General features: G+C 37.8%; 1 protein-coding gene across 1 annotated transcript in view; it reads left to right on the forward strand.

The window, feature by feature from the left end:
• The window catches only part of OLFM3 (olfactomedin 3), a 45,552-nt gene that overhangs the window by 13,607 nt on the left and 7,115 nt on the right, over window positions 1-24,830 (forward strand). The window contains exons 3-4 of the mRNA XM_065927601.1: window positions 5,782-5,937; window positions 10,581-10,800. Of these exons, the coding sequence (XP_065783673.1) occupies window positions 5,782-5,937; window positions 10,581-10,800 (376 nt within the window). The remainder of the gene's footprint in view (window positions 1-5,781; window positions 5,938-10,580; window positions 10,801-24,830) is intronic.

A 24,830-nucleotide genomic window follows, 5' to 3' on the forward strand; every position in this document is an offset into this window, starting at 1 on the left:
TAGGCAGCTGAATGGCAGAACATCAGGGACAAGCAGACTAACAGAGGAGGAAGCCTCCTTCCCACAAGTGTAATGCTGGGGGTCCAGTCTCGAGTCTCAGCAGGAGACTGATTCTCAGTGGGTCTCCATGACCAGTGGGAAAGTAAACAGTCTGAGGTACAGCCATCAGAAAAAGCAGAAGGCAGCCCAGAACCATCGTTCGCAGCTAGACTATTCCATCTCTAGTCACACCCCAAAGGTAGCTCTTATAATTACACATGATTATGCAATATTGAAGGTCACAATTAAGTCTCAGCAAAAATTCTCAGTACATTTTCCCATAACACAAATAAAGTTGAAAATTAACTTCATAGGGTAACTTAGAGACAAAATAAGAGAGAGACTGTTTCAACTATCCAGAATATCTCACTTTTCTATCAATTTCTAACTAGCTGCTGCACTTCGTTACTCAGTCAGGTCCGACTTTTTCCGACCCCGTGGTCTATGCCCACCAGACTTCTCTGTCCACAGGCATTCTCTAGGCAGGAATACTGGAGTGGGTTGCCATGCCCTTCTCCAGGGGATCTTCCCTAACTGTGTGGACTCTGCCGAAGTGTACAGAAATCCTACGAGAATATTGGCCATGGCAATTATGACTGTTTTCGTAGACAAATACCGTATTTAAATGTATAGAGTGTTTCTTTAACACAAATGGCTTTTCTTCATGCATGCTTAACCATAAGGGAGCTGAAAATTATTTTGAAAGCACTGCATTTATCTAAGATGCAGTCACCAGGCTTCCAATGTTGCCTCAGTAATTTTGTGCTGAATCAAAGATATTTTTAAACAAAGCTTTCTGAATGTACGAATGATAGTAAATTAAGAAATATTTCAGAGCCAGGTAATACTATAACCTAACCACTGGCAGGAAACACTTTTCTTACAATATTAACTTGTTACCTTTAACTGCTACTGAAAGCCAAAGACAATTTTCAGTTCAGTTCAGTTACTCAGTCATGTCCAACTCTTTGCGATGCCATGGACAGCAGCCTGCCAGGCCTCCCTGTCCATCACCAACACCCAGAGTTTATGCAAACTCATGCCCATTGAGTCAGTGATGCCATCCAACCACCACATGGTCTGTTGTCCCCTTCTCCTCCCACCTTCAATCTTTTCCAGCATCACGGACATTTCAAATGACTCACCTCTTCACATCAAGTGGCCAAAATATTGGAGTTTCAGCTTCAACATCAGTCCTTCCAATGATTATCCAGGACTGATTTCCTTTAGGATGGACTGGTTGGATCTCCTTGCAGCCCAAAGGACTCTCAAGAATCTTCTCCAACACCATAGTTCAAAAGATCAGTTCTTCAGTGCTCAGCTTTCTTCACAGCGCAACTCTCACATCCATACATGACTACTGGAAAAAATATAGCCTTGACTAGAGAGACCTTTGTTGGCAAAGTAATGTCTCTGCTTTTTAATATGCTTTCTAGGTTGGTCATAACTTTTCTTCCAAGGAGTAAGCATCTTTTAATTTCATGACTGCAGTCACCATCTGTAGTCATTTTGGAGCCCCCAAAAATAAAGTCTGCCACTATTTCCACTGTTTCTCCATCTATTTGCCATGAAGTGATGGGACCAGATGCCATGACCTTTGTTTTCTGAATGTTGAGTTTTATACCAACATTTTCACTCTCCTCTTTCACTTTCATCAAGAGGCTCTTTAGTTCCTCTTCACTTTCTGCCTTAAGGGCGGTGTCATCTGCATATCAGAGGTTACTGATATTTCTCCTGGCAATCTTGATTCCAGCTTGCGTTTCTTCCAGCCCAGTGTTTCTCATGATGAACTCTGCATATAAGTTAAATAAGCGGGGTGAATAAAAACAACTTTGACATACTCCTTTTCCTATTTGAAACCAGTCTGTTGTTCCAAGTCCAGTTCTAACTGTTGCTTCCTGACCTGCATATAGGTTTCTCAAAAGGCAGGTCAGGTGGTCTGGTATTCCCATCTCTTTCAGAATTTTCCACAGTTTCTTGTGATCCACACAGTCAAAGGCTTTGGCATAGTCAATAAAGCAGAAATAGATGTTTTTCTGGAACTCTCTTGCTTTTTCAATGATCCAGCGGATGTTGGCAATTTGATCTCTGGTTCCTCTGGTTTCTTTTCTAAAACCAGCTTGAACATCTGGAATTTCATGGTTCATGTATTGTTGACACCTGTCTTTCAGAATTTTGAGCATTACTTTATTAGCGTGTGAGATGAGTGCAATTGTGTGGTAGTTTGAGTATTCGTTGGCATTGCCTTTGGGATTGGAATGAAAACTGACCTTTTCCAATCTTATGGCCATTGCTGAGTTTTCCAAACTTGCTGGCGTATTGAGGGCAGCACTTTCACAGCATCATCTTTTAGGATTTGAAAGAGCTCAAATGGAATTTCATCAACTCCACTAGCTTTGTTCGTAGTGATGCTTCCTAAGGCCCACTTAACTTCATAATCCAGGATGTCCAGGTGAGTGGTCACACCATCATGATATTATCTGGGTCGTGAAGATCTTTTTTTGTACAGTTCTTCTGTGTATTCTTGCCACTTCTTAATATCATCTGCTTCTCTTAAGTCCATGCCATTTCTGGCCTTTATCAAACCCATCTTTACATGAAATGTTCCCTTGGTATCTCTAGTTTTCTACAAGAGATCTCTAGTCTTTCTCATTCTGTTGTTTTCCTCTATTTCTTCACACTGATCACTGAGGAAGGCTTTCTTATCTCTCCTTGCTATTCTTTGGAACTCTGCCTTCAAATGGGTATATCTTTCCTTTTCTTCTTTGCTTTTCACTTCTTTTTCTCAGCTATTTGTAAGGCCTCTTCAGACAGCCATTTTGCTTGTTTTGCATTTCTTTTTCTTGGGGATGGTCTTAATCCTTGTCTCCTGTACAATGTCATGAACCTCCATCCATAGTTCATCATGCACTCTGTCTGTCAGATCTAGTCCCTAAATCTATCTCTCACTTCCACTGTATAATCATTAGGGATTTGATTTAGGTCATACCTAAATAGTCTAGTGGTTTTCCCTACTTTCTCCAATTTAAGTCTGAATTTGGCAATAAGGAGTTCATGATGTGAGCCACATTCAGCTCCCAGTCTTATTTTTGCTGACTGTATAGATCTTCTCCATCTTCAGCTGCAAATAATGTAATCAATCTGATTTTGGTGTTGACCATCTGGTGATGTCCACGTGTAGAGTCTTCTCTTGTGTTGTTGGAAGAGGGTGTTTGCTATGACTAGTACTCTCTCTTGGCAAAACTCTGTTAGCCTTTGCCCTGCTTCATTCTGTACTACAAGGCCAAATTTCCCTGTTACTCCAGGTGTTTCTTGACTTCCTACTTTTGCATTCCAGTCCCCTATAATGAAAAGGACATCTTTTTTGGGTGTTAGTTTCAGAAGGTCTTGTAGGTCTTCATAGAACCATTCAACTTCAGCTTCTTCAGCATTACTGGTTGGGGTACAGACTTGGATTACCATGATATTGAATGATTTACCTTGGAAACAGAGATCATTCTGTCATTTTTGAGATTGCATCCAAGTACTGCATTTCAGACTCTTTTGTTGACCATGATGGCTATTCCACTTCTTCTACGGGATTCTTGCTCATAGTAGTAGACATAATGGTCATCTGAGTTAAATTCACCCATTCTAGTCCATTTTAGATCTCTGATTCCTAAAATGTTCAACATTCATTTGTCCCATCTCCTGTTTAACCACTTGCAATTTGCCTTGATTCACGGACTTAACATTCCAGGTTGCTATGCAATATTGCTCTTTACAGCATCAGACCTTGCTTCCATCACCAACATCCACCTCTGGGTTCCCTTTTTGCTTTGGCTCCATCTCTTCATTCTTTCTGGAGTTATTTCTCCTCTGATCTCCATATTGGGCACCTACTGACCTAGGGAGTTCATCTTTCAGTGTCCTATATTTTTGCCTTTTCATACTGTTCATGGGGTTCTCAAGGCAAGAATACTGAAGTGGTTTGCCATTCCCTTGTCTAGTGTATCACATTTTGTCAGAACTCTCCAGTGTGACCCATCTGTCTTGGGTGGCCCTACATGGCATGGCTCATAGTGTCATGGGGTTAGACAAGGCTATGGTAATTTTACCCAATAGATATAAATAAGATAATTTTACCCAATAGATATTTATTGAGCAATTATTCCATGTCTGGTTCTGTGTAAGGTCTTGGGAATAAAAGGTATGAATAAGACACAGCGTCTAACCTCATGGAATTTACAGAAGGACGGCCACTTTTGTGCTTCTCATTCACACACATTACACAATTAGGTTAATATAAGTGAGACTGTAGTATGTCCGAAAGACAGGATTGGTAAAGGACAAGACTATCCATTAAGACAGCAGAAAGAGAAACAGAAAAATATGACCTCTCGGGGAAAAGTAGTGGAGGAACTGAGGCAAGCCATGGCAGAAGAATTCACTGCCTTTCCTGAGTATTCTAGATCTGAGGAATGTACTAACAATGGGCTCTTTAAAGCTAGCTGGTCCACTAAGCTCTGTGACTTTACCTGATGACAGAAATTTGTCTCTGAACAAATCATCCCTTTCTTATTTGTAACTCACAAGTTTTACAATGAAAATAAAATTTTTATGTGTTACATAAATAATACATGTTTATTTTAAAATATATGGAATAACAGATAAAAATATATTAAATGAAGCAAGTGAAAGTGAAAGTTGCTCAGCTGTGTCTAACTCTGTGACCACATGGGCTATACAGTCCATGGAATTCTCCAGGCCAGAATACTGGAGTGGGTAGCCTTTCCCTTCTCCAGGGGATCTTCCCAACCCAGGGATCAAACCCAGGTCTCCCGCATTGCAGGAAGATTCTTAACCAGATGAGCTACCAGGGAAGTCCAAATGAAGCAAAACTCATCTGAAATCCCACCATTTTTGATCATGCTTTCATGTATTCATTTATGCAAGTAAAAATATAATTCTATGCAGATGGATTTATATATAATAATTACCAGGGATATCTTTCTGCAATATTTGTTACTTCTCTTCTCACCCACATCTCACCACCCACCAGGAAAGTAATATCAACCACCTAATATGTATTCTTCTAATCCTTCCATATCTTGATGTGCATCATTTAAAAATTTTCATTTTGTATTGGGGAATAGCGAAGTTATAATGTTGCAACAGTTAATAGATGAACAGCACAGGTTTCTTCAACAGCACCCTCTCCAAGTTAGGAAGTGTCCCAGCCCTACTACCATTCATCTTGCTCAATTCAGCCTCACCCCTGGGAGTACTTCACATGCAGCTTGAAGTAACTGTACTGGAATAAATGCATTCTAGATCTATTGGGACACTTCACTACCATCCAAAATTGCTCAGCATCCCAGACTTTGAGGATGTCAGAGTTAGTACTGACAGAAACAACTTATCTTAACATTTAACAGGTTGAGCCATTATAAGCTTACTAAGCCCTGGAATGAATATTCTATTTTTTTAATTTATTATTATGATGTATCAAATTTTTATTTATATTTAGTCATTTTTAATGCTAGAATGTTCATTTTATTATTTCCTGCCTAGCTGTAATTTTCTTCTGCTATATTATTGGAATGTTTCTTATGAAGAATTGCCCTTCTGAAAGTATGTCCTATGGAAATGTAATTATGGATTTGGCACTGCCAGTTTTACTAGTGGGAAAAAACTGATGTATTTTTGCATATACCTCAACAGTATAGACAATAATGTACAGCCAGTGTTCTTGTTTAACAGGTTCAGAATATGTCCCAATCTATTGAAGTCTTAAACTTGAGAACTCAAAGAGACTTCCAATACGTCCTAAAAATGGAAACACAAATGAAAGGGCTGAAGGCCAAGTTTCGGCAGATTGAAGATGACCGGAAGACACTAATGACCAAGCATTTTCAAGTAGGTGTGACTTCAGCTGTCTTATTAATGCAAATAAGACAGTGAGTACAATGGACAGCCACCGTGACTCTCAGCTAGAAATAACTGTGCCTTGGCCCATATACGTAAGGTCCAAGACTCAATGGGGATGTCAATCATCTCTCCACTGAAACTGACCATTAGCTGGTTGGAATGCATATAAAACTTGCTATAAAAACAACCTCACCCTCCTTGAGCTAGCTGGAGATTATGGATAGATTTAAAGGCATTTCAATGTGCATGCCAATGGGAAATCTAGGAAAATTAATAACTAAATTTGTCAAAGACTTTCTGATGATTTTATGCCTTGCTAATATGAGGAGAAATATAGAGAATATAAATTATTAAAAGAAGCAATAATACCATTACTAACAGCACATGAAAGAGGGTTGGTTTCACTATTTGATACAAATAATTTTTTTTTCATTTTTTAAGCTATTTATTGACTAGAAACACTGAAAATGGAGAAACGGTGCTTTTAAGCACACTATGTGGACTTTTATAAACTATGCATGACACTGTCATAGATTGAAATAAAATCTGACCATGATAATGCCATTTGATCTTCTATGAAAAAGACAGTCTGCCTGACAAAGGCACAGGACATAGTTTATAAAACATACTAAGATTTTACAAACACAATAGCCTCTGCTTTCCCTGCCAATTAGGAAGGAAGATTCGCTGCTAAGGCTGAAGGAATGGGCCTGAATTCAAGTTCTTGGTCAAACATCAGAAGTGCTTTTCACACATAACTGTGATTGGCAGGGAGATAGTCAGGGACACAAAATAGGGTCTCTGCATGACAGCTTAATATGGCAGAAATTATCACTGTTTTGTCATTTTCTTCATTGCTGCTCAGGAGCCTGAATAGAGAGCCAGTTTTAAAGTTTTATCAGAAAGATACGAAAGAAGGACAAGAGGGTAAGAAAGTTCAGGGTCCTGTTGAGAGAGGGGGCTAACGTGATGAATCTTGAGGCTAAAGAGAAGCAAGCAAAGCCAGAAGGTTAAGAAATTATAACAAATTAGAGCAAGGCCTAGAAGATAAAAATAAATTGAAAGATTACTGCAAATGAGAGAATAAGCAAACTTAGAAGGATAGAGAATTTATGGATAAATGGTAAACATAGAAGAATATAAGGTTGACAAGCAAATTAATTTTAACCAATATTTATTGAGCACATAGTGTGTACAAAGCAGTGTTGGGCCCTTTGCTGGATATATAATGCATAAATTCTCTTCTGTGAAAGAGAGCTAACAAACTGGTCAAATTGACAGTAAAAAGAGGCATAAACATTACTTAACAGCAAAAGGAAGGAGTTATTAATTTTGTTTAGACAACTTCAAGGGAAGGGTTTTCAAAAATCCTTGCAGGGAAAGATTTACCAATAATCAAGAAAATGGTTTTGGACTAGTGCTCACTTACTTCCCCAGAAAATATTAGATTACACAGGAGAGCAAGAAAACCAAAAGATTTTCTATGTCAATTTTCAGTATTCAAGATTAGGGTGTACAGCAATACAGTGAGCCTGTTGCTGCAGCCATCAACTAAGCAGGAAATGACAAGCCAGCTCTTACAGCACCTAGGGAGCATTCCCAGAGAGGAAGAGAGACAGAAGGAGAAGAACTCAGAGTTTCTGGCTCAAAGTGAAAATCATTCAAGGTTAGATGGACAATATAGAACTCATGCCAAAGGACTGCTTGCAGGACCAGGTCTGGCAGAGTTGGTGACACATGATGATGTACGTGCATCTATGGGAACTTTTGGGAGAAGAGAGGAGACAAAGAAACAAAAAGGTACAAGGCTGAAAGAAAAAAAAAGAGAGAGAGAGAACTGCCTATTCTATAATGTGTCTAGCAGCAGACAATCTGCCAATAAGAAAACTTAATTTTCAGGCAGCATCATAGGGCATAATGATTTTGATTTTCCTAGTTCATGTAATCCATGTATATACTGAACTTGTGTGTCAAAATCCATGTAGCAAAAATGATAATACCATCATTTTTTCTGAAGAATTACATGTATTCAACATATAGTTTCAATAACTTTAAATATATTTTATATTAACTACTTTAATCCTCACAACAATCTTGTAAGGTAGACATTATGTTTATTCCTATCATTCAGATGAAGAAATTCATGTACAAAGAAATTATGCAATCATCTAGGATCGTACATCTAATATGTATCAGAGTCCAACTCCCAAGTTAAACCGCTTTAAACCAATGCTACATTGCCTCTCCAAGTAAACCATCGTTCTCTCAATTAAATATGATAATTAAATGCTCAATATATACTTGCTGAATATCTTTATTCACCAAGTCCTACCATAGATTTTGCTCTAACTGCTGAGCTGCCATATTTGAGGAGAAGAAACGGCACATTCCAAAAGTAAGTTTACCATTTAATACTTTTACATTGGAAGAAAATCCTCCTGTAGCACACCATCTTCAACTTGCCAAAAAATCTAAGTAGGTTATATCTTCCAAATCCTTTATGATTTAAAAAAACTTGTCTCAGATATCATACTTGAGACTGTCATTCTTCTATGAAGAGATCTTGGTTGGGTAAGATAGTCTAGCTATTCTCTTTGCTATAAGAGTAGTAGTAGAATGTGAAATCTAGAAAGGATTATTAAGCACACAGATCTGTGTTACTCTACTTTAATATTTTAAGTATTTGATATGTACATTAGTTAGACTTTCCATTGCTCTCTGACAATTGCCCTGAGTTAGAACTGACTGCCAATAATTGAATTATAAATTTTTGAAAAGATTCCAAAATTCATATACATATACACTGGTGACTCAGACGGTAAAGAATCTGCCTGTAATGCAGGAGACATAGGTTCGATCCCTGGATCAGAAAGATTCCCTGGAGAAAGGAATAGCAACCCATCCCAGTATTCTTGCCTGGAGAATTCCATGGACAAGAAGACTGATGGGCTACAGTCCATGGGGTCATAAAGAGTCAGACATGGCTGAGTGACTAACACTTTTACCCATATCTATATATAGATTTTAGCTTAGGGGAAATAAAATGCCAACAAAAATGTCATCTGAATTGCTCTCTTTTCAATATACCCATAAGTAGAATGTAAACCTCATCAGTGAAACAGTTGTTATAATGTGCAGCAAATGATACTATCAGAACTCTTCTCATTAAAATTCTAATGAAGCAATTGTGTCTTCCTTTAGGGACAGCACAAAATGCTCAAACTAAGAAGTTTATTTCAAAATGAGACACTAAAATGAGCAAAGCTCTGCAACTCTGCCTTTTGACTGTGATTTTATCAGTGTTTCTCATCATTAAGACTCTCTGTTCTCTCCCACTCAACATGGACATACAGATAAATGCTGAGAATTCCAATCATACAGAACACATGGAAATTTCCTCACAAGATACACAAGTCCATAAATCAGGGTGACAATGGGAGCTCTTGTTATTTTAACACATTGACAGTAATAACATCTTCTAAATGTAATTGTAAAATGCAATTTTCAGCTCCTTAAATTAGTTAGCATATAGCATGGTTTCTGACAGCACCTATGGATTATTCTCATATGATCATAGCAGTACCAGGTCTTCCACAAATGAGAAAATTTGTAATAAATTCACAACTGTATCAAACTCATGAAATATTTTCACTGGGTACCACCATCAACTTAAAGGAAAGGAAAAAAAAGGTGACACAGCCGGAAACTGAAAGTGAAACTGTAGGTCTGGTCAGTCCTAAGATAAGAATGATGGAAAAACTGCACTGGCAAAGTATACTTCTTGTTCTCTAGACAAAGATCAGTGTTTCCATTTCAAAAAACTCTGTGCTCATTTATTACATAAACCATGACCACCTTAGTCCTTGAAAGAGTTAATTCACTACACTGGTAAGCAACTCTGCCCTACATAATGAGCTCTAAATTACCTATGCTAAGGCAAATGAAGTCAGAGTATAAGTAATAATTCAAAACAGTAAACAGCAACATACATTTCTTTGAGCTTTGTAAAGCTTTGCATGATTTTTTCTACTTGATGAACTTACATTCCTAATGATGCTGTACTAAGAAGGATATTAAAAAGAGGACGGAATAGAAGGGAGGAGTAGAACAAGCCCAAAATTGGAAAAATTCTGTTAGTGTAAAGCTCTTCCATGATCCAAAATTTTCTATAAATACCCTTATATTATTGATAATTAGTTAATGGGTAAATAGACTTGGCTAAACAGGGCATTTGACCTATTTATAATAATTCATATTTAGAAGATGGACCCTACTGATAATTCCTGACTAAATAATGCATTGTTCACTTTATAAAAAGTCACCAGAAAGCAATGTTTTACATAAACCCCTAACTGCTACCATAGGAAGTTCTGTCATTATGATAAGGATCAGTTGTTGCATAGAAAATCTTGTAACCATTTAAAGAGATGCTCTTGTACTGAATTGTGAGATAAGTGGATTTACTACCAATGATCATGTGGCTGCTTGCATGCTCCTGAAATACCCAATTTCAATAAAAAGTCAAAAAGGCATTGTGAACCTTTTAAAATAATCTTCCTGTAGCATCATGAAGAATGTAGCTGCTTGATCTGGCTAAGTGGCTCTCAGAAACAACTGGCTGCTTTTCACAGGAGCTGAGAGAGAAGATGGACGAGCTCCTGCCTTTGATTCCTGTGCTAGAACAGTACAAAACGGACGCCAAGTTAATCACCCAGTTCAAGGAGGAAATCCGGAATCTGTCCGCTGTCCTCACGGGAATTCAGGAGGAGATCGGTGCCTATGACTATGAGGAGCTACATCAAAGGGTGCTCAGCTTGGAAACCAGACTCCGTGACTGCATGAAGAAGCTAAGTGAGTAGAACAATTCCATTGGTCCAGCTTGTGTTTTTAAGCAGTTTCAATGAAAACTGCTTTCTTGCATTTTGCGAATAGTCATGAATTCCTCATTATAGGGAAACTAGTGCCTGCTTTCTAAGTGTAAAGCAAGTGTTCCTTAAAGGCTTAAGCATTCCTGGTCATTCTGATTAACAGCTGCCTGACTTTCAGAGCACCCTGTGACTGTTTGGTGACTTGAAATAAAGAAATCTGACGACATAGCAATTATATTGGCTACACTATGAAAATAAGTTTTATTTCAGACAGAGGATAGGTGATGATCAATCACTGCCTGGCCAAGGGGAGGGGGAAGCCATTTCTGGTAGTGGAGGAAGTTAGACACTGAGGAAAAGGATATTGCCCTGGGAACAAATGTGAAATAGCGATGTTAAAGGAGACAACAACCATTCTTCTACCGTGCAGAGCTGCCATCAGATGCTCTGATCCACTCAAGAAATAAAAGGTAGTCACTTACTCAAATGCATATTCATTGCTCTACAAGGGAGCAAGCATTTGACTTGTGTCATGGACTCGAATTCTTAACTACTAAAATGTGTGGTTCAACCTGGTCTGAGTTTAGAAACTTTTCTGTTGCATGCACAAGCTAAATACTGAATTGAAGTCATCAGGAGGCTAGTTGGTAACTTATATGAAATAAATAAGGGTCCATGAATTGAATAAGGAGGGGTTGTAAGTCCATTTAGAAATAATGTTTTAGTTGTTGATGTGATATGATAGGATTTGGAAGGGGGCTGCTCAATAACCATAGAAAGTGTTCTTTCAAGGAAAAGAAAAACTTTTCCAGAATATGAAATAAACTGGGAAGAGGACTGCAGAATTTGAAAAAAAAAAAAAGAATTTCTAGTAAAGAAACATTCAGAGAATAAACGTAAATACTTAAAATTTGGATGACTTACAAGAACATTTTAAAGACTACTTATTTTACAGATGCAATCCAAATGAAAAAAACAGCTAAATTGCAAAATGTTGCATTCAGTAATCACAATCTCAAAATAAAGTGGGGAATAACCACATGGGAGGCCCTACAGCAGTCATCTCAGGATTTCCAAGAGGATCCAACAAAATTAATCAGAAGGCAGTAACATAAATCCCTAAGGGTAAACACATGTGCAGTAACCCTCAGTTCCTTATTTCTCATCATGCAAGGTTCATACTTTTTCACCTAAGGTCATGACTTGAGTAGATTCCATTACTTGCTCTTCTCCACCCACCGTCCACATTATTGCCAAAGAGATTTTTTAAAATATAAATCTGAAATTATTTTCCTCTATTTAAAATCTCCTATGCATCCCTTATGCCCCAGGATACAGTCCATCATAGGGCATGAGGCTTAGGATGCCCTTCATGTGTGGTCCTCCCTATATCCTCATTGCTCCTGCTGCTGCTAAGTCACTTCAGTCATATCCAACTCTTTGTAACCCCATGGACTGCAGCCTGCCAGGCTCCTCTGTCCATGTGATTTTCCAGGCAATATTACTGGAGTGGGCTGCTATTTCCTTCTCCAGGGGATCGAAACCCATCATTCTTACATCTCCTGCACCAGCAAGTGAGTTCTTTACCACTAGTACCACCTGGGAAGCCCACATCCTCATTTTAGGTCCTGTTTTTTCTCCCCTTCACACTATGTCCCAGTTTCACATATGGTCTACACTCTAACATAGGACCATACTGAGGCTTGGTTTGTCCCTTTTCCTGAAACACTCTCTCCTCTGTTTATCTTTTCTTTATCAGTAAATACACTTTCACTTGCCACATGTGACAGAGTCTTATTCATTTTGCAAGTCTCAGTTTAAATGTTATACGTCACCAAAATCTTCACAGCCCTCCCCTGGTACCCTCTGCATTCCTGCTAGGTGCTCTCAAATCTTGATATCTCATCAATGATCGGACTTTCCATGTTTCATTATCATTTTGTGTGTAATTGGATGACTCTTTTGTTAAGAGTTTTGTTCCATAAGAATAAGTACAGTGTCTACAATATTCACTCTAGATACTGTATCTCTCAACGCCTAAAAAACTTATTACTCAGTAAAATTTGCTGAATAAATTAATTCTATAAGCAGTCATATAACAATTTCTAAATTTTCAACAGAGTAAATATTAGGTATTTCAAAAGCTAACAGAACAATCTCTTTTACTTATGAAAAAAAATTATCTCCTTCAGCCACATATTTTTGTCAAGATGTCATAGGATTAAGACTAAGCAAGCGAAAAGTCATTTAATACAACGCTTAAAAACTCCTTTATATGGTTTGCTTTTATAATTCAAACTGTGGAGTTTACTGTTAATAGAAAATAGGTAAACAATACTGACATAAATTCTGCTGTTATATTTTATTCTTTTTTTAATCAAGAAATACTTTCAGTTCTATATAGAGACTGATTTTATAGCTTGCTAAATGATGTCTGCACCAAACAAGAAAAAAATCCCAAATAAAGAATTGTTTGAGGACTCTCAATATCTAAGTTACTTTAGTGGTTCAAAGAAGTATCCAAATGCTTATGTATTAGCCCATAAAACATCTGGGTAAAGATTTTCTGTAAATGACAGTACATAGGACTGGTCTATGTAGGGCTTCAATTTGATGTGGAAGAGGTCCATTTGTTGTTGGTGAACCATTAAAGACCTTGTATATCAATTCACTCTGCCATTCCTACCATTTTACAATAAACCCAAGCCACTGGTTTTGTATGCTAAGTCCAGGCTGCTACTTAGCACAAATGGATTCTACTAAAACAAAGAAAAGCAACAGAAATGTTCTACACCTAGTCATCACCTTGGAGTGTGCCAAGTTATGTTTTTAAAGGATTAACACAGAAAACTCTTGGGATTTGCTCCACGTTAGAAGTGAACTTTACTTCTGACATATACTCTCTTCCAGTTTACTTGGGTGGAAATAATGGCTACTATAGTTAGGTAATTCTACATGCCTCTCAGCTCTTTCACAACTCCCAGCTTGTTTTTTCTAATCCACATATAACTTCTGATACAGAATCTCCCCCAATATTAAAAATTATATTTGGGACAAAAAGGGTTAATCTATGCAGACACAAATTCAACATATTTCTCCTTATTGAAACATGTAAAATGTCTCTATGGTGTCCTTAGGCCTCAGGACTGTGATCAGCAATATATATGAAAGATTCATTTTATTACTTTCCCACCATGGACCACAAAGTTTGAAAGAATGTGTCAAATAAACTGTATTAGTTAACAAGTTTTTGATAAACTACAACAAAAAGTTTATTGAACCAAAAGTATATCTAGGTAATGAAGAACAAGTAAAAAATCATGAAAACATGGTATTCTGTTTTATTTTATCTAATAAAAAATACACAATCTAGCAACCATTATAGATATCAGCTTAGTTAAGTTATTCAGTCATGTCCAACTCTGCGATCCCATGGACTGCAGCACGCCAGGCCTCCCTCTCCATCACCAACTCCCTGAGTTTACTCAAACTCATGTCCATCGAGTCAGTGATGCCATCCAACCATCTCATCCTCTGTTGTCCCCTTCTCCTCCTGCCTTCAATCATTCCCAACATGAGGGTCTTTTCAAATGAGTCAGCTCTTCACATCAGGTGGCCAAAATATTGGAGTTTCAGCTTCAACATCAGTCCCTCCAATGAATATTCAGGACGTATTTCCTTTAGGATGGACTGGTTGGATCTCCTTGCAGTCCAAGGGACTCTCAAGAGTCTTCTCCAACACCACAGTTCAAAAGCATCAATTCTTCAGCACTCAGCTTTCTTTATAGTCCAACTCTCACATCCATACATGATTACTGGAAAAACCATAGCCTTGACTAGATGGACCTTTGTTGGCAGTAATGTCTCTGCTTTTTAATATGCTGTCTAGGTTGGTCATAACTTTCCTTCCAAGGAGGAAGCGTCTTTTAATTTCATAGCTGCAATCACTATCTGCAGTCATTTTGGAGCCCCAAAAATAAAGTCTGCCACTGTTTCCACTGTTTCCCCATCTATTTGCCATGAAGTGATGGGACTGGATGCCATGATCTTTGTTTTCTGAATGTGGAGGTTTAAGCCAAGTTATTCTCTCTCCTCTTTCACTTTCGTCAAGAGGCTCTTTATTTCTTCTTCACTTTCTGCCATAAGGGTGGTGTCATCTGCATATCTGAGATTATTGATATTTCTCCCAGCAATCTTGATTCCAGCTTGTGCATCATCAAGCCCAGCAAATATAGATATCAAATAGTAATAACATTAGTATTTACTTTTATATTTAATGAGATGAATGCTCTTTGATTAATTGATATGACCTTACAAAATACTGAAAATAGTTCTCACATCACAAGTGCTTCACTTTAGATTATCAGAAGACTTCAGGTTCCTGTTCACTTAACAACGAGGCCAGTGCCACAACCAATGATTCTAACTCATTTATACTTTTGTCCCAAGAATGGTTTGGGACATTTGGGCGCTTTTCTCCATCACACCATGTTTAGGTCAATTCATCAAAACCATTTACTGAGACTCTCTGAGCAAGGAGGTTTGCTATTGGCTTCCAGGTAGAGAGAGACAGCCCTGACACTGTGAGAGTCACACTGGTTCCTGAAAAAATAAATGAATGTTCATATTTTTTCATTAGAAAAAGAGTTACTCCAATTTCAAAGGAGGTACTTGGGTAGGTACATATATTTACATCAGAAAAAAATATATATATATATATAAAATATAACTTTGTGTGACACTAAGTTATAATTTGATTAGCTCTTTACTTAGTTTTTAGAATCCCCAAAAATTTTGTACAAATTGGACCAACTTATCTCTGTGAACACTTTTAGCTGCCTACCCAGCAGTATCTCATAAAGAAGTGCCTGAATATCAAAATATTAGCACATACAGACTCAGAAAATAGATGTTAAAAAAAATCAGGACCATTCACAGTAAATGTGTGTGTGGGGGGGGGAATATCAGGAGTTCAATGTTCCAAAAAGGTCTAAAATCCAGCTGCTATGCTGCTCAGATATAGAGTGGGATATTGAATAATTATGATATCAGCAATATAGTAATAGGAGCAAGAAGGCTTATCCATCAGTGACATCTTTGTTCTTCACAAAAGCCTCTCAACACACAACAGGCAATTAGTAGAGTGTAAAAATGGACTGGGGAAAGAAAATAAAACTGCAACTACGAGGAATACATTTCCACTCACCTTTGCAGTTGATTTGTTTTTAGGAAAAATGTCAGTGTACATCACACAGATTTTAAGAAATTAAAAAACAAACTAGTGTCATTGCCTGCAAAGTTTAACTTAATAAGGTCGTGAGGAGTCAAGTCGCTGAGACCACTAGGGCACCATTCAGCTTATTTCTTCTAGGGAATTAAAGTTTTAGAGAAAATAAAAATTAGAGGAAAAAAAAAAAGCTTCAACAGCAATGCACCCTAGTGGCCTGAATAAGGTACAGTAATGCTGTTTCCTAAGTACTTAATTTTCTCCTGTGAGGGACTGAATAAAGTCCCCTGTGCTCAATTAAATCATATCACATTCCAAGGCGTGCAAAGTATAATTATATGCCTGTGAGAATCTAACTGGAAAAGCACAGTTAATGCTCTTGCTCAACCCCTGAGATCACCAATAGATATCTAATGTAGATTATAATCAGGCTTTCTGGCTTTCCAGCCCTTTACACTCCCTCCCACTTCCTTATGTCAGTTCTATTTTAGGGCAATGGTTTGGTGCCATCTAGTGAAGTACAAGATGCACCCTTCTATTAACAGAAACAGTTCTGAGCCTTCATGTTTAACAGAAGTAACAGTAGCATTCGAAACTTGAAATTGTAAGTAATTTCAACTTGGGTTACTATATTTATCATGTTTATGCCAAATTAGTTGTAAAAGAGAAACCAAACTGTCTTTGTGACAATAATCTTATTTGTACATTCAACAAATATGTATTAACTCTCCAGTCTGCACTGGCACTTAACCAGGTATTTGGGGATACAAAGGTGAGTAGCAGGCAGTGCCCTTCTACTGCCAAGACTTGCATTGTAGCGGGCAATAAGCACATAGGCAGACAACTGCAGCAGTGCTGAGAGCCTACTGCTTGACAGACACTCTGCCAGCTCTTTTATGTATGTTCGTCCCAACTGCTGCAAGAACTGTGGGTCAGGTTTTATTACTAGCAATTTATGGAACAGACACTCAGCTTAAATTGGCCAAAGGTACACGTTGGAGGCAGCAACTCTAAACCCAAGTCCTTCTGAGCTCAAAGGCTGAGATTTCTTTCTCACACATGGTATCTTTTGTTGGGTACATAGTTAACAGAGCCACAATGGGCTTCCCTTGTGGCTCAGTTGGTAAAGAATTCGCCTGCATTGCAGGAGACCTGGGTTTGATCCCTGGGTTGGGAAGATCCCCTGGAGAATGGAAAGGCTACCCACTCCAGTATTCTGGCCTGGAGAATTCCGTGGACTGTATAGTCCATGGGGTCACAAAGAGTTGGACACGACTGAGCAACTTTCACTTTCACTTTAGTAACAGAGAAATGCCCGGGATATGTCAGTACATTTAACTCAGTAAATAGAACCCAACTGCTGTAGAAAGAAGCCAGAGTCATTTTTTATTCTTCCCTGAACTTCACTTGCACACAATTATCACATCTTTACCTCTCCCTCATGGATTTCTCAAAACCAACTCTTTGCATCCACACTTCCACCACCCTAATCAAGAACACCATTCACCTCTCAGATGGAATACTACAAAGGCCTCCAAAGCACTCCCCTTACCTGAAGTCATTCCAGCTCCACCACAATAGATATTTATACTCTTTTTGAAATGCAAATCTAATTATATCACACCGTGTTTAACTGATTTTCCTTTAAAATTAAATCTAAATAGCAGTGCATGGTTTGTTTCGATGACATGGATTCTGCCTCACTCTGGCTTTTCTCTCCAATTCTCATCATGCACTCACTCTTAAGCGTTAGTCATTCTAATCCTTTCAGTTTCTCAATTTTGCATGCTTCTTCACCTCCTGGACTCTGAATTTCCTCCCCACATTACTTATCCAAATTTGAAGCTTGCTTTTTAATTTTGGGCCAGATACCAACTTTTCTATAGAGACTTCTCTGATTGCTCCTTAACATGGCTGAATTCCCTTAGAATGGTCTCCCACATGTCCCCACCCCTCTTCCCCACGGCACTTCAGATATTTTACACAAAACGCCAATTTGCTTTTCTTTAATCTTTACTAGCTTATGGAGTTATCCCTGCACTGAGAAGTCAGGGATCATCTGTGTCTTGTTTCAGTTGAATCTATATAGATTATGATAAAATATCTGAAAAGTAATAGGTAAAAATTAGTGTCTATAGAGTCTCTGAGAGCAAATACTATTTTTAAAATAAAAAGCTTTATGTTGCCTTCAAGAAATAAATCAGTGTACATCAACTGTAAAATAACTATCTTTTGGGGAAAAAAGACAACAAAAACACAACTTTTTTAGTCTTGGTTTTTGTTGCCATCTGTTATTTCAAGGGCAATGCAGTATTTCATTCAGAATACCTGATATTTGGTTCCACTTACCACTTAAAGCAAGAGACAGTACAAATCTCAGTGAAAGGAAGAATTAACATAAAAGTCAAACTGTGTGCCTGGGATGAAGAGTGAGATTTAACTTGGAGATTTAATGGGAGAAATTTATAAGAATACCTCCTCAAATTAAATTGAGACTTACCTGGTGGCTTGGACAGTAAAGCGATGCCTACAAGGTGGGAGACCCTGGTTTGAGCCCTGGGTCGGGAAGATTCCCTGGAGAAGGAAATGGCAATCCACCCCAGTACTCTTGCCTGGAAAATCCCATGGACGGAGGAGACTGGTAGGACCCATGTGTCCATGGGGTCACAAAGAGTCAGACACGGCTGAGTGATTTCACTTTCACATTTATTAAGGAGGCCTATTCTTCCTAAGTGAAGAATAGCACTTTTCAGTGTGAAGAACAGCACTTCCTAAGTCCTATTCTTCTTAAGTGAAAGAGAAGAGTGAAAAACTTGGCTTAAAACTCAACATTCAAAAAACTAAGATCATGGCATCCGGTCCCATCACTTCATGGCAAATAGATGGGGAAACAAGGGAAACAGTGAGAGATTTTACTTTCGGGGGGCTCCAAAATCACTGCAGATGGTGACTGCAGTCATGAAATTAAAAGCCACTTCCTCCTTGGAAGAAAAGTTATGACCAACCTAGACAGCGTATTAAAAAGCAGAGACACTACTTTGCCTACAAAAGTCTGTCTAGTCAAAGCTACAGTTTTTCCAGTAGTCATGTATGGATGTGAGAGTTGGACTATAAAGAAAGCTGAGTACCGAAGAATTGATGCTTTTGAACTGTGGTGTTGGAGAAGACTCTTGAGAGTCCCTTGGACTGCAAGGAGATTCAACCAGTCTATCCTAAAGGAAATAAGTCCTGACTATTCATTGGGAGGACTGATGCTGAAGCTGAAACTCCAATACTTGGACTACCTGATGCAAAGAACTGACTCACTGGAAAAGACCCTGATGCTGGGAAATTTGAAGATGGCAGGAGATGGGGATGACAGAGGATGAGATGGTTGGATGGCATCACCGACTCAATGGACTTGAGTTTGAGTAAACTCCGGTAATTGGTGATGGATAGGGAAGCCTAGCATGCTGCAGTCCATGGGGTTGCAAAGAGTCGGACTTGAATGAGTGACTGAACTGAACTGATTCTTTGTAAAATTCAAAATTATAATATAGAATTCAACTTCTATAGTGTCCATGAACTTGATAATTCATTCTTATGGAACCCTGAAGTCCTAGTAATTTTAGGACATTTTGGGGGTACTTTCTATATTTTGTTCTACCATAAATTCTTCATTATTTATCTTTCTTTTCTATGTCTTACATTTTTCTAGATTGCAACTAAATTATAAGCCTTTTAACAATATAAAACCTATGTTTTCAGAGGCAAGTGTGAACTGCCAAATTACTGGTTTTCATGATAAAATTCTGCTGCATTTAGTTTGGATATTAAATAAGCTTCTCTTTCAAGATGCATGCATAATATAAGCTTTAGCTCAGAAAAAGTTCAGGAAATTTTTAAAATAATTTAAGAGTAAAATTCTGTTAATTTTGGAAAGTGGAGCTATTTAGACACATGTTATTCTTGATCTTGTTTACCAGACACCCACTGAAAACTCATTCTAAGCCATGCAATACAGTATCTATATGTCCATTCTTATCCCCTATCTTTCCTTCAGCAGCACAGTTGGTGAGATTAGACATGCAAATAAAGGGTTAAATAATATAAATATAAACAGATTTTACTATCCAATGTATGGTGGAGACAAACTTAAGCAGCTTTAATAAACAGACTTCAAACATCAAATCATTTCTACTTCTTGCTACATGAGTTCTCCAATGACCTTAAGTAAAAAGAAATAACATTCAGTCATAAACATATTTGCCACTCCATTTATTTATATGGTCATGGCCTTAGGATTCAAAGCCTGAGCTACTAGTCCAGGATATTACAAAGTACAATTATATATTAAAGAAATAAACAAAAAGACAGATGGTTTTTATGCTTCATTGATCTAAACAACTGATCTTCCTGTGGAATCCCAAATGATATCTTTTCTGGAACTGCTTACTGATAAATATGGATTGCAACTGATCATAAAAAAATTAATGTCTCAAAATCCTTAGAGTACTAAAATGGTTACTTTTTCCAACTATCCATTCAGTGTATTTTCTGAACATACAAAACCATGCATATGTAGAACAGTATAAAATGCTAATATTTTCATGTGTCTCACAGCAGACAGAAGAGCATAGCAAGAGAAAATCAACGAAGCGAGACTTCTAACTTTTTTCTATGCCAATCCCTTTTGCAGGAACATTTATCTTCCAGGCATTTTGGGAAATTATCCTTTCTGTCTGGCTTCCTTTGTCCTCATAGAAAGTGAGAGAAAAGTGGGAAAGATAATGTTTATTTGAGTAAAAGCCAGTTTGGGGGAACCAAGAAACAGAAATGACTTTTATTTTTTATTTTACTTTGTAATTTCTATGCTCAGTCAGACTGAGAATACCTGTGTTTACTTAATACTACCACAAATTATAACTAAAAAATCGGCCAGCTTTTATAAATTCCTGCAATTTTAATTTATTAATTTTACTTGACAAGATGAACTTTAGCTTAGGAATCTAACTATTTCTAAGAGAAGCATCTATCCATTCCATGCCCCCTTAGTTAAAGCAACAAAATGTTAAGCTTCAGAACTTGCATCTCAGAGATGAGAAAACTCCATCCTGGAGAATAAGTACATTATCCAATTTTATATGATGATTTAATATTATGACTCAGAAACCAGATCTCCTATCACTCACCTCAGGATACTAACCTGGATGAAATACACTGCACAAGAACATTTCCTGAGAAACTGTGGAAGTAAGAACAGAGACAAACAACAAAAAAACCATAAAAAGGTAGTGGCATAGTTAATAAACAGATTGAACTATCATCTGCTTATGAAATTCATTTTTTCCATTTGTATTATCAGTTTCTCCCTCTGTACTAGATTATTTATAAAGGCAAACAAATCATTATTAAGCAACAAGACTAACATCAGCACCAAATGTTAGAGTAACAAAAATTCCCCATATTTCTCCACCCTCTTTTCTCTGCTTCTTAGTTAAAATAATCTTTTTAGCTCCTGCTTTAGTTTACAGTCTTTTCAAAACCAACGCTAACTCAGCTTCTGATCTCAACATTCTCTTCATTTGATTCTTTGAATCATGAATGATTTCTTGCTGCTAAATTCCATGATCATTTCTTTGATTATTTCTGAACAATTTCTGTATTCCCCTGAGGTCAGTATGTCATCCTTAAAACATGTTCTTCTCTAGGATTTCTTAACACTACACTATTTTCCCTATTCCATTCATAGCTTCTCATTGGGCTCCTTTACTAGGTGTATAAATACTGTGATTTTCCAGAACTCTGTTCTGCATGCTTTCCTCTTCTTTGTGTGTGCCCTCTCTCCAAGGCTCTGGCTTTCACTAATATCACTGTGAAGACTCTGAAAACTGTCTCAGAAGGGTGTCTGCTATCTAGATTTATATACTGCCATCTCTACCTCTCCTCTGGTAAGATTAATAGTCATGAAACAACATAAAATAACCCATACAGAATTATTGAGTTTTGTTTCCAAACCCATTCCTTCTTGAGCATTTAATCTGAGTAAATGACCCTATAATCTGACCATCTGAACAAGCCAATATCTCAATTATTTTTCAATTTGAGATTTTCTTTAATTTCTTGTTTTACTTCTCATTCTAACATCTAATCCAAAGCCTGGTCCTATTGACTTTATCCAAGAAAGAAAAAAATACATATAACCCAAATACACCTACTTTTCTCCATCTTCATTCAGTTCAGTTGCACAGTCATATCCGACTCCTTGCTGCCCAATGGACTGCAGCACGCCAGGCCTCCCTGTCCATCACCAATACCTGGAGTCTACTCAAACTCATGTTCATTGAATTGGTGATGCCATCCAACCATTTCATCCTCTGCCATCCCCTTCTCCTCCCACCTTCAATCCTCCCCAGCATGAGGCTCTTTTCAAATGAGTCAGTTCTTTGCATCAGGTGGCCAAAGTATTGGAGTTTCGGCTTCAGCATCAGTCCTCCCAATTAATATTCAGGACTAATTTCCTGAATAGGAAATAGGATGGACTGGTTGGATCTCCTTGCAGTCCAAGGGACTCTCAAGAGTCTTCTCCAACACCACAGTTCACAAGCATCAATTCTTTGGTACTCAGCTTTCTTTGTAGTCCAACTCTCACATCCATGCATGACTACTGGAAAAACCAGAGCTTTGACTGGACATTACTTTGTTGGCAAATGTCTCTGCTTTTTAATATGCCGTCTAGGTTGGTCATAACTTTTCTTCCAAGGAGTAAGCGTCTTTTAATTTCATGGCTGCAGTCACCATCTGCAGTGATTTTCAAGCCCCCCAAAATAAAATCTGTCACTGTTTCCCTTGTTTCCCCATCTATTTGCCATGAAATGATGGGACCAGATGCCATGATCTTAGTTTTCTGAATACTGAGTTTTAAGCTAACTTTTTCTCTCTCTTCTTTCATCAAGAGTTTCTTTAGTTCTTCACTTTCTGCCATAAGGGTGGTGTCATCTGCATATCTGAGGTTATTGATATTTCTCCCGGCAATCTTGATTACAGCTTATGTTTCATCCAGTCTTCATTACCATTTTCATTGTCTCTCATCTGCCCAATGTGATAACATTCAATGGGTCTCTTTGCCTATACTTTATCTCCTCTACAATTAATTTTCCACATATAGCTAGAGTGATCTTTTTTTAAATGCAACTCACATTTTGTCACTTTCCTATTTTCTTAAAATCCTCCAATAGCTTTCCATTATACCTAGAATAAAATTCAAATACTTATGGCAATTTTGCAAAGCTTTATTCTATTCACCTCTACAACCTCACCTTCTACTTTTCCAAGTTTTCTCTGGATACACTGGCCTTCTTCATTTTTAATTCAGTTTCCCTTTTAATTCACCAAGCATATTCAAATTCAGTTCCTTTGCAAGAGCAATAATAATAGCTAAGATTTATTGAACTATAATAATGGCTAACATTTATTAGTCAATTAACTGTGTATCAAACACTAATCAAAACACTTGGCATATATTTTTATATAATCCTCCCAATAACTATTTGAGTTAGGTATTATTATTGCTGTTACCCACGAGACACTGAGAGGTTAAAAACTGTTCAAGACCCCCAGGGAGTGAGTGATAAAATCAGAATTCAAATCCAGGCAGATTTCTTAAACCATGCCTCCAATTACTTTAGAATCCTGCCTTCCTCTAGTTGACTCACTGTCTAAACATATCTCTCTTCAAGGATCCATAGCTTCCTCCTTGTCAATTAGATCCCAAATTAAACACCACCTTCTTTGAAAGGTATTCCCTACCCACCCATCTAAAGCAGTTCCCCTGTCCCTCTTTATCAAATTATTCTACTTAAATATACACTAAATTTATTCCTATCTGATCTATTAGCTAGGTTGCTTATTTTTCATTTATTTTCTTGCTCTTCCCATCAAAATGTAAGCTTTACCAGAACAGAGGTGTTATGTCTTTCTCATCATTCTCAGTTCAGTTCAGTGGCTCAGTCGGGTCCAACTCTTTGCGACCCCATGGACGGCAGCACTCCAGGCTTCCCTGTCCATCACCAATTCCCAGAGCTTACTCAAACTCATGTCCATCGCAAAGGTGATGCCATCCAACCTCAGATATGTGAAGAACTGACTCACTGGAAAAGACCCTGAGGTTACTGATATTTCTCCCTGCAAGGCAATCTTGATTCCAGCTAGTGATTCATCCAGCCCAGCATTTCACATGATGTACTCTGCATATAAGTCAAATAAGCAGGGTGACAATATACAGCCTTGACATATTCCTTTCCCAATTTGGAACCAGTCTGTTGTTCCATGTCCGGTTCTAACTGTTGCTTCTTGACCTGCATACAGGTTTCTCAGGAGGCAGTAAGGAGCTCTGGTATTCCCATCTCTTGAAGAATTTTCCATAATTTGTTGTGATCCACACAGTCAAAGGCTTTGGCATCTTGATCTCTCTTGCTTTTTCAATGATCCAGTGGATGTTGGCAATTTGATCTCTTGTTCCTCTGCCTTTTCTAAATCCAGCTTGAACATCTGAAAGTTCACGGTTCACATACTGTTGAAGCCTGGCTTGGAGAATTTTGAGCATTACTTTGCTAGCCTGTGAGACAAGTGCAACTGTGTGGTTGTTTGAGCATTCTTTGTCATTGCCTTTCTTTGAGATTGGGATGAAAGCTGACCTTTTCCAGTCTTGTGGCCACTGCTGAATTTTCCAGATTTGCTGGCATATGAGTGCAGCACTTTCACAGCATCATCTTTTAGGATTTGGAATAGCTCAACTGGAATTCCAC

The sequence above is a fragment of the Muntiacus reevesi genome, chromosome 1 (assembly GCF_963930625.1).
Source record: "Muntiacus reevesi chromosome 1, mMunRee1.1, whole genome shotgun sequence".
In the NCBI taxonomy this organism is placed as follows: Eukaryota; Metazoa; Chordata; class Mammalia; order Artiodactyla; family Cervidae; genus Muntiacus; species Muntiacus reevesi.